This window comes from Tachysurus fulvidraco, chromosome 16, assembly GCF_022655615.1.
Source record: "Tachysurus fulvidraco isolate hzauxx_2018 chromosome 16, HZAU_PFXX_2.0, whole genome shotgun sequence".
In the NCBI taxonomy this organism is placed as follows: domain Eukaryota; kingdom Metazoa; phylum Chordata; class Actinopteri; order Siluriformes; family Bagridae; genus Tachysurus; species Tachysurus fulvidraco.
In genome coordinates this window covers 6,866,931-6,878,014 of record NC_062533.1, presented here as the reverse complement: position 1 = coordinate 6,878,014, position 11,084 = coordinate 6,866,931, and the positions used below count along the sequence as shown (strand labels likewise).

The 11,084-nt window shown below is 39.6% G+C and overlaps 1 protein-coding gene across 1 annotated transcript in view; it reads right to left on the bottom strand.

Annotated features, from left to right (window-relative positions):
• cdh2 (cadherin 2, type 1, N-cadherin (neuronal)) overlaps positions 1-10,232 on the bottom strand; it is a 45,435-nt gene extending 35,203 nt beyond the window's left edge. The window contains exons 1-2 of the mRNA XM_027179605.2: positions 9,983-10,232; positions 6,580-6,688 (exon numbers count right to left, since the gene is read on the bottom strand). Of these exons, the coding sequence (XP_027035406.1) occupies positions 6,580-6,688; positions 9,983-10,030 (157 nt within the window). The 5' untranslated portion in view covers positions 10,031-10,232. The remainder of the gene's footprint in view (positions 1-6,579; positions 6,689-9,982) is intronic.
• Positions 10,233-11,084: the final 852 nt, after the last annotated feature.

Here is an 11,084-nt window from a genome sequence, read left to right as displayed (position 1 = left end):
CAAACAGCCTTGAGACCGGGACTCTGCTGACACATCCCCACATCGCTTAGCCTGGGTCAGACAGATCCGTGCGCTGTGACTGACACTGCCATGACACCTGAATAAAATGTGACGCCCACATAAGACAGTTAAGGTGAGAATAAGGATTTTGGGGGAAACGATTATTTTTGGGCTGTTCAAGGTGCCTTAGCTTTGACAGTTCGCAAATACTTCCTTGCCGATGGGAGAAACGTGGTAGGGGAGAAAAATCACTGTCGAGTTTTACGTTCGGTTCTAACAAATCTTCTAAACACACATAAGCCGGGAACTCAACTTAAGTGTGAATTTAGATATAACAAACGTGCATGAATTAGATCTTTATTTTTTGATGAAACTGTTGGCATATGTGCAAATTGCAATTATGGAAGTCAACTGACAAACTAGTCATAGTCATATATCGATATTAAACGAGAGTTTCCTGTTGTTTCCCAACCTCTCTGCTGAAATTACATCATGGCTTTGATTAACCTTATGTTACTCAATACAACGATCAATTACTATCTCTAATTCCTGATTTTATCAGATATTGTTTTTGATAATAGTTTTCCTGCACCTTTTCTATTGCATTGTCCATCCTGATGTGTCTGCCAATAAATGCTCGAGCTGATGCTCTTAAAATACTGCAGATTCTTCTGTATACATACATATATATTTATTTATTTCATTGCTCTCTCCTGTCTCTCTCTGACACACGGACTTCATTACCTTACATCGATCCAGCAAAACAAAGACCCTGGATGCTTCGATCGCTATGTCGATCTTTGTACGTGTGTCTGTATGTGTGTGTGTGTTTATGTGTGTGTGTGTGTGGGGGGGGGGGGGGTGTAGATAGAGAGATTTAGAAGCGTGAAGAAACAAAAATGAAAACGGAAACAAATGGTATTTTGCCACAAACAATGCAACCCGTAATCTGTAACTGTTCAGGGATTTAGGAGTTAAATTGCTTTTAACATCACATTAGCATAACAGCAAGCCGAGGTACATGATAGTGACATACTTTATAACTAAATAGAGAACAAACAGTAAAATTTCATGTGTTTAATGTTTTAATGTGCTTAACACATCAAATCTCTGGATTGATGGACTTGATGCATTACTTCAGTGTCCACTCTCAGGACACTAAATAAGTGCTTTATTAAACACTTGTTTGGTGAATGTGATATTGGACAAAGTTAAGTCTACTTTTCTAAGATTAAACAGTGCTCTTATTGTCTCTTCCACACAAACCCCAAAAAAATAGGAATAGCATAAAGTAGCGAAAGTCAGAGATCTGGATCTGCTTAAAGGTCCTGTGGTCTTTAATCTGGTGATGTAATCTTAAGAGACTTAATAAAAGACACAAAATAATGTACAGCTTATAGACAAACTTTTTGTGCTGTCTCAGGATTCACTTTGTCCTCTAAATGCAGCATAATTTAAATGGAAAAGAAATGAAACAGTTTTCTCAGTTGTTCTAACTAGTTTAGGAGAATTATGGGACTTTAACATAAGATTGAAAATGTTAAAATATCGATTCTGTTCAGAGTGAATTTTTTTATTTATCTATTTTTTTCTTCGGAGTTAGACACCAGAGTAAAGGTTGTTGCTTACCGCTTTGTTGCTTTGGCATCTTTATCCTAGTTTAATACAGGCCTCCTTTCTACATAACTCTTAATTATTCATGACTCCTGCGATTCAATAATTCAGTAATTATGGGGATGAGTGCATGAGCTCGTCTGTCTGCTCTGTTCAGATAGAGCCACCAGTGAACTGATGTATGAACAATGTGCATGCTTTTTGCCACACACACACACACACACACACACACACACACACACACACACACACACACACACACACACACCACATGGAGCATGTAATTGTTCTAATAGTCAGATTCATATAAGTACATCACATTCATAGAAAATATACTATAAAGTTGAGTTCCAAAATGAATAATGTTAACACAGAGATTTACATCACAGATCTCTTTTCTTCCCCGCAGATCAGACTAAAGGCCAGTGCTCCATGCATTATACACTGGGAGTCTGTCTTACATCAGATGAACCAGATAGGTGTTGATTTTAGGTGTTGGCCTTATGAGATGCGAGCCCACATACAATGTGCAATGGTATGTAAGAAAACTGCTGGAACGAATTCTAAATGTTGCTCGTGTGGTATAGATATGTAAAGAAGTAGCCCTTATAAGGATTTGTGTGAGTCAAATGAAACAAGTCAGACGGTCTTATCTGGGCCGTGGGTCTTGGATTTGACACTTCCTGTTTATTTAAGTAAACACTAAGATATTCCATCCATATACAGCAACCTCTAGTGCCTTAAATGTTTCTAAATCAATACTGACCATGACACTGAGATAAACCCTTAAATGAACTTGGAACACAATGGAAACTATCAGGCTAACATAACTAGCTAAGTTTGGCTATCTTACACAGCTAGCTACTTAACTTATCAAAATGACATCATGTTATGTCAGTTATCGTAATACAGGATTTATTTTCACATAGATGCCTTGATTAGACTGTTGTAGGAAAATTTGATACACGTTTCAAAAATCACCAATAGCTCCATTTTCAACCAGTTTCTGTAGAGCGTCTTATCACTAGGTATAAAATGGTGCCTCCAGTTTTTAAAATATATGAGCATAAGATGAATTTAATGCGCTGCAATTAGAGCAACTCATATAAAACACTTAGAATAGTTTCAGCTGTAGTTGAATAATTATTTAATCAATTAAGCCAGTAAAGGTTTTTTTGTCCCACAAACAGTTTGAGTGACTAAATAAAGCAACTATTCCAAAAAGAAATAAATCACAATCTATAGCGTGAACTTCAAGGACAATTGGGCGTTTATTCATTTAGTCAAAACCTGTTAATTAGGGGCCGGACTTAAGAGTTCATATTACCATTTAAAAAACAGCCCACACAAAAGCAAGTTCCCCAAATACCCCTTCACACACACACACACACACACACACACACACACACACACACACACACACACACACACACACACACACACACACACACTGTCTGTTCTTCCTTTAATTCCAGTTCAGTCAGCCCATAGAAAAGCACTGACCTGCATACTGATGACCTCACTGCTGCTCTCTGATTGGACAAGCTGCAAGAAATTCCCCACATCCCAGGCCAAAAATGGTCTTCTGTTTCTCTCTCTCTCTCTCTCTCTCTCTCTCTCGCTCTCTCACTCTCTTTCTGTGTCTCTCTAATCAAGATTCACTTGGGTTTGTGTAAGTTTTGCAAAATGAACAAAAAAAAAACCTTGAAGCTTGAGGTTCTCTCAGTTCCTTTCATCAGAATTGATCAAACACACACCTCTGGAGAAGTTCTCTGTGTATATTTGTCTGTGTTTGTGGGTTCTGATCAGTGCGGTAATCACCTCACAAACTCTACATCTCCGTTGTGATCACACTCTCTTCTAACAAGGCAAAGTGAGTTACTTCTGTCAACATTTTTTTATCCTTTTTTCAAGAAAAAAGAATGGAAGAAGGGAAGAAAAAAGAAAACATGGAAAAGTTTCACGCAATTCTGGTTTTTGGATTCGGTGCTGAACACATGAAGGAAAAAGAAGTTGAAGACACAATTTTCACAATATACCATATATAACAGGTTGCACAGTTGCACTTCATGTGGCTAGGACTACTTACAAGTCCTTAGCCCTGTCTTTGTTTTTATGTAGCACCCTGATCCTGGAGAAACGTTGTCTCATTTCGCTATGTACTGCAACAGCTATATATGGTTGAAATGACAATAAAAGCTTCTTGATTTTTGACTTGATCAGGATATTTGGGTGTTGCTAACAAAGTGGGGTGGTACATATAAGCGAATTTTTTTTTCCGGTGATTTCCATGAAAAATAACGTAACACACAACAGTAAATACGTTTCTAGTTACTGTACTATTTTTACTTTGTTTTGTTGTGTTACTGTTCAACACTGAATAGCATGTCGCACTCCACTGTGGTGGTTAATGGCTCGTATGAAGGCAGGCACTCGGGGGTTTAAGAATTTATAGTTTCATAAGTATATCTGTTTTTACCTAGGATACTGTGGGCAATATATTTGTAGAAAAGTTCTAAAAAATGAAGTTTTTTTTCCACACAATTGTTTATATCTTCAAAATAAATGGTGACATCAAACCCATTTCTGCCCTCTGAGAGGCCTTAAATGCTTTTAGGTAAGTGTGTAAAATTGGAAGGCCATTTCTTCAACCACTAAAATTCTGTGTAAGGTTATCCTAACAGAGGGAAAATCAGACTTGCACCGATACAGTAATTTATTTGTTTATACTGACTGAAAATGTTCTTGAGTGACCTGTGATAGCGAATAAATAATACAGAAAAGGAAAGATGAATAAAGATGAGACAGGAGATTCATAGGAAGTTCCTGTGCCTGTATCCTGTCTCACAGTCCTGTGCTGCTTCATAGGTACATTTTATCAGTGTGGATCAGCTCGGTTAGGCAATGAGAAGCTTCACATGGTATTACTCCTCAGCTGAAAAGGACAGACAGGAGGGAGCGGAGAAAGTATTCATCCCTGAGTCATTTGCTTTTAAAAGGAGGTGATGAATGAGTGTTACTGAAACAAAACATCCTCCTCATGTTAGACAAGAGACTCCCACTAATCCACGTACAGGGGTCAAACCCCCTGTGGCACACACTGGCCAAAAAAGAGAGAGATGAATGAAAAGGATGAGGTTTTCACACTTGCATTAGCAAAAGATACAGCAAGTAAAGGTATTAACTGAGATCCAACAGAGACAAGGGATGAGATTGCAGTAAAGGACAGGATTTGTGTGTGTGTGTGTGTGTGTGTGTGTGTGTGTGTGTGTGTGTGTGTGTGTGTGTGTGTGTGTGTGTGTGTGTGTGTGTGAGAATGTCATGTTGCTTGAAAAAATACAGGAAGCAAGTCTGTGAGTCAACACTTATATCAACTGTCTCCCCTTTGTAAGTGTATAACTTACCAAGAGCAGTTTTACTGGACACACACAAACACACACACACATGCGCGCACACACACACACACACACACACACGTAAAAAGAGTACTGGAAACTCCCCGCGGGCTGTGAAATGTAGACTCCCTGTGTGAAATCTAAAGCCATGGTTGTTTCTTTTGTTTTAATTGCTTTTGGTCAGTGTGTGTGTGTGTGTGTGTGTGTGTGTGTGTGTGTGTGTGTGTGTGTGTGTGTGTGTGTGTGTGTGTGTGTGTGTGTGTGCTGCAAATTTCCACAGATCAAAAGTAACAGGATAACAGCTTATTTCAAAAAGTTACAGCATAACAAGTAATGTGGAATAAAATTGAAATCTTCTGTTCATTGAGGTTTATCTAAAATGATCAAGGGAAACTGCAACTCTAATATGGGCTCTAAATGAGTGGTGAAAACAGACTTTCAGTTAATAACACATGAATAATACTCATATAATACTTAACACTCATATTTTCATGGTATTGTAAATTAATCAATGGAGGATTTGAGGAAAGTTATGTTTTGCCTCAGGATTAGCTGAGCTAGCAAGTTTCTCCATTCAAAACACAAACAAATAAACATTTAATTGATATGTGTGAAACCATTAATTAGCTACCTAGCTAGCCAGTCTACTCGAGTAATAGTCTAAATAATGGCACACAGGAAACTGAAATACACAAACATTCAAAGATTCATTTAAAAACTTCAGAGAAGATTCTTATCTTTATCTGGCTTAATTTTGTGTTATCTCCAGGAATTTCTTTCCTTCTTAGCGCATGCCATCTTTATTTTTAACTTCTTTTAAGACAGTCAGCATGATGCCTTCTGATCTTTATCAACAGACATCTTAATTGATGACAAGCGCAAACAACAATCCCAAAAGAAGAGGGAAAGGGATGATAGAAATTTTACACAAGGAATGCTTTTGTCTTTCGGTTAGCTGCGAAACAGCATCCCCCTTCATATCAAAGCCCTGAACAAAAGGCATCGTGGGTAATTCCTAAGTGTAAAATCTCCACATTCGCATTTCCTCCCTGCTGCAGTCAGCTCCTGTGGATCTTTGAACTATGATTAAATGACCATATGAGCACAGGGGGGAGTAGGCTTCATGCTATCGACGGCCTCCACGGATGGGTGTGTAATCAATGCTATTGATCAGTGGATGTTTCAGCAGAGTGTGCAAACCAAGCGATTTGATATTTAACCGCAAATATCTCACGCTCACAACAAAATTACATTCCTTCCATAGTAAAATCATCACTCTTACTTCACACACAAAAAACACACACATGGGTACGCTAGGCTATAAACACCCAGCTGGTTAAACCTAGTCGTCCCCCTGCTCTGCCTTCACATAAAACCAAACACAGTCACACAAACCGGGCGCACACCCCCACCTGACACCGACACACAAATACATGCTATTTTCTCATCAGCCGAAAAAAAGATAGAATCCTGCTGCAATCTGCCACGCTTGCCTTCAACCATCTCTAACATCAAGCAGTAAATGCTGCAAGAATTGAATCCACAGATTACAAATGACTTCCTCACTCACCTTTAAGCAGGGCCTGTCCCTCTGTAATGATGTCATTGACAACGACGCTGTACTCTTGCTGGGTGAAGCCTGGCTGGCATGGCACGTCCCCCGCAGCCTGCAAAACCACCTGCCAAAACAAGCAAACCACTTCGCTTAGTAATCAGTAACTATACTTAATGAACTCTAGAGAGAAAAATATTACAAAAACCTCCTCTGCATATACATCTGTCAAAATATATTTACCCAGGCACAAAACTGAGCCGCAGAGAAAACTCCAAAGAGGCAGTATCATTTTATTTATACTGGTTTATTCATATACTCATAAAATGTTATTATATTGTATTTTATTTTACATCTCGTATGCTATCCAGGTTTCAAGTTCGTTCTACATGGGCTGAATAAACGAACCACTCGCATGCTTGCTGGACATCGTTAAATACATACATGTGTACATACATCTGTATATTAATCTTTTGTTTTATGTTTAAGTTCTGTAAAGCTGCTTTGAGACAATGTCAACTGTTAAAAGTTCTATACAAATAAATCATTTTGAATTGAATCGAACTGAATGTGGTATCACACAGAAAATGTATCTTTACAATAATTTTTAAAAAATATATTTGACCTGCTTTCATTTCAAGATCTTTCTTTACATCAAACAAATGTAACATAAACATAACATAAATCTGTGAATTGCATGTCAACAGTATAACGGTTTAAAACATTCTGATGTGGATTTTATCATTTTATAAATTAAACTATTATGAAACGATTAATATCTGAGCAATCTGACAGCCCCAGTCTAACAGCCTGATGATTTTCACTGATCGATGGTCAATTTCAGTGTATAAAACAAAGTGCGTTTGAATGAACCCACATCACAGCAAAGCGCCACACAGTAAAGCTGTCCTGCTCGTGATGACCTCTTGGCATTCTGGGTATATTTCTCTGTGTAGTACTACTGGGCATCGATCAATTGATTTAGTGGCTCCAGGTGAAAAAACATTAATAATCTTCTTCTCTTCTGTCTGCTAAATTATTCAGTGTATCTCATGAGTGTCGTATTCCTTAAGGGCTTGCCATGGTCTCTCTTCTCTTTTCCTCTCTCTCTCTTTTCCTCCCCCACCTCCACTGCTCTTTCGTTACCCCCCAATGGCACTGAAGCATCTGTTGTTTTGGAGTGGGGTGTAATTAGACTGATGAGGTCATGAGGGCGAGACGTTGCCAAGCGGGGCTGACTGTCCAACACATGGTCCGGCTTTACAAGCCAGGTCTAGAGGCACACTTGGTGCACACACACACTCAAGCTCTTCTAATTCCTGTATGCATTGCACATAACTGGTACATGTCATTATCTGTTATGATATACCGCATCATCAAGTAGTGTTTTTTAAATTAAAGTACAGTCACGACTGCTGATAAGCAGCATGAATTAGGCTGCCTAGGTAGACAGCATTTTGGGTAGCCTTTGTGTGTGATAAATGCCCGCTGAGTCTTTTTGTCAGTTTAATTGCTGCCTGATCAGCCAGGTTGTGGTAAATGTGTACCCTTTCTTTTTAAATACAACATTTTGACGTCGTTATAAACTGTAATAAAAGCTTAGGCAATTACTAGATGAAAATTTCATATCATCACACGCCTTGTGCGAAAAAAAAAAGAGACACAAAGAAACGCTCAACTGCACGACTAACACCAGGAGCTTCTCTTCACTTTCCACAACAACACTGCAAGATCTAGTTCAGATGCTGTACGACATCTCCTCGATACCCCGGTGTGGGTAAACGTCTATTCTGGCTCTCAAAGGGTGAATTTAAAGATCAAAGGCAGGCAGTATTTGGTTCCTGATGTCCACTGTGAACTGGCCTCTTTGTTTTGGAGTGAGATCAGAGGAGGAGAGGAGACGGCTGCCTTGTTTGTTAATGAGACGGCTGATTCGCCAAACATGTTAATTACTTGTTAACTCAAAGGGGGCTTGAGTGACCTGTTACTCGCTTTCACAGACAATGCATGATAAGACACTTCACGCAGATTTCCATAGAAACATGCTGGTGGTCAGATTGTCAGACTTTTGTTCTCCGATGTGTACTCAACACCCGTGAATCGACGGATAGATATCGGAAGATAATCACGGATGTCAGCACTTTCACAAAACCATGCCGTAGCTCCGTATCAAATATCCATACAGATGGGAAGGAACGGCCAAGATGCTGCTGACGCTAGGAGACACAAAAGAAGGAACTCGGAGAAGAGAGACACAAGAGAGCACAGGCGAGGCGTCAGCGCATACTCCTTTATTCACATCTTCCCTTAACCAAGACCTTTAAGCATGACCTCGAGAGTCTCAACCAGAACCCATAAAGTATGTTGGGTAACAGACCCCCCACCCTACAATTTAAACATGCACGGAGCCTTTAAATCTACACATTTACATTAGAGAAGTCAGGCACATTAAGTACAATAGAATACATCACTGTTTATGTATTGTTTGCCCATTGACCAGATCTAATTATTAACACTCTGATAGGGGAAGTGGGTTTTGGTGCAAAGGTGAATAGTTAAAGCTTTCTAAAAGGGATAAAGTGTTTGGAAGATTTTCTGAAGGGAAACCCTCAAAGAGCCTTTAAGGGGTGTCATAGTGCTCATGATTTCTGTCTCTGTACAGGATGCTCAGGCACTGAAGGATAGATAGCTTTACTGCTCCAGCACTAGACCACTCTCTCTGGCATGTTATAAACATTCGGATTTATCCTTAATATCCGGACACTAAAGAACTAAATAACACAATTCAATCCCCGACAGAGAAATCTCATTTGCAAGACTGAGCAGCTCTCAGCATGGAGCCCATTCAGGGAACGACATTAACGCCCTGCGGCGACTCCAACGAGCTCTTCATTACACGCTTATTGAAACCTTCATAGTGTCAGAACAAGCACAACAGTAACCGAGTGCTTTCTCTACAAAAACTTTCCCGTCCAGCAGGAATCCCTTCTCTTCTCGTTCAGCACGGGACGTTTAACCCGAACACAGCCGTTAGCGCGAGCGCACATACCGGCACTGTTCGGGGATCGTTACAGCAACACAGTCACGGAGGTGAACGAACTACTACACTAGCAGGAAAACTGTAAACTATCTTAGTAGCACGGGTATTAATAGCTCTGCCTCATATGTTTAGCATAACCTCATGCGCCATAGTCTCATCCTTTCTTGCACGGGAGAAAATCCGCTATAACAACGCACGCGCAAAAGGACCAGCGCTCGTGCACGCTCAACCCTCAAAAAAAAAAAAAAAAGATTTCACATACACTTTAGCAAAACACTGTAGCTGAAAATTAGTCAGTGCAAACACACAAACACAACCGGGCTCGTCACACGCTTTGTGCACGAAAAAGGGAGACGCATGCGGACATCACATTAAATTTACCTGCAACGCAGCGACGAGCGTCAGCACCAATCCTCCCTTACGGTTCATGGTGCAATTCTTTAATTTCTCCCCCGTTTGCTGTGATAGATGGTTATAGTGTTTGGTCCAGCAGATGCAGTGTAGGAGGCATGAAGCGACAGCGTGCTCCGCTTGGTGCTCGGTGCGCGCGTGAGTGTGTGTATGTCTATGTTCTGTGCGCTCGTGCGGCTGCTCGTGTTCATGCCGCTGCCGCTCCGCCTGCTCCTCTGTTTTACAGTTACTCAGTGTCTCCACCTAGCGGCTACAATTGATAGCCAGTCAGATTCGAATAGCTTTCTTAGCATAAGATACGATGAAAAGGGTTTCCATTGCTAAAGCATGGTTACAGACATACTTATTAAAACACATTTGCACACAAACAAAATAAGCAATAAGTAGGAAATGGCAAACAATCACAGAGTGATTTATGTTTTTGAGCTTTTTTTTCATGTTTACAATGTAATGTTGATGTTATTGCAGATGGTGATCTTTTTTGTCCAGACAGGTCTTCACAAGCTTGCTAAGTTTTCTCAGGTGTGGGAGTTTGTTCTTGTTTGGCACCAGAATGAAGTCTTTTTAATAGGTTGTGAAGTTGGGGAAATATTTTCATAATTTGCATTTCATTAAACCCTGTTAAAAAACAAACAAACAAACAAACAAAATAAAGCGGTACTGTTAACTGTTTATTTTGTGTGCAATGGTGGCACCGCTTGTGTTTTTTTGCTAGCCAGGTCTGTCTGTGTCTCTATGGTGAGGTTGTGTTCACTTTTTGTGTACATGGTCAGGAATTTTGTTAGTTTCGATTCAGAATCAGAATCAGGTTTATTGGAAAAGTGTGTCGATACACACAAGGAATTTGGTTCTAGCTGTTTGTGACTCTCAAAAGTACACAATAACACTATAATGCAGACAATGAGATACAATATAGACAGAATGAGTATTAAATACGATAAGTTATGTACATTAAGTGTGGGAGTTGAAATAACAATCCTGTGTTTTTATTTATATAACAATATAATATTATGCTTTTTTGTACAATGCTTAGAGTCGCTCACTGTCCACTCGCACTCAGAGTGTCCTCTAG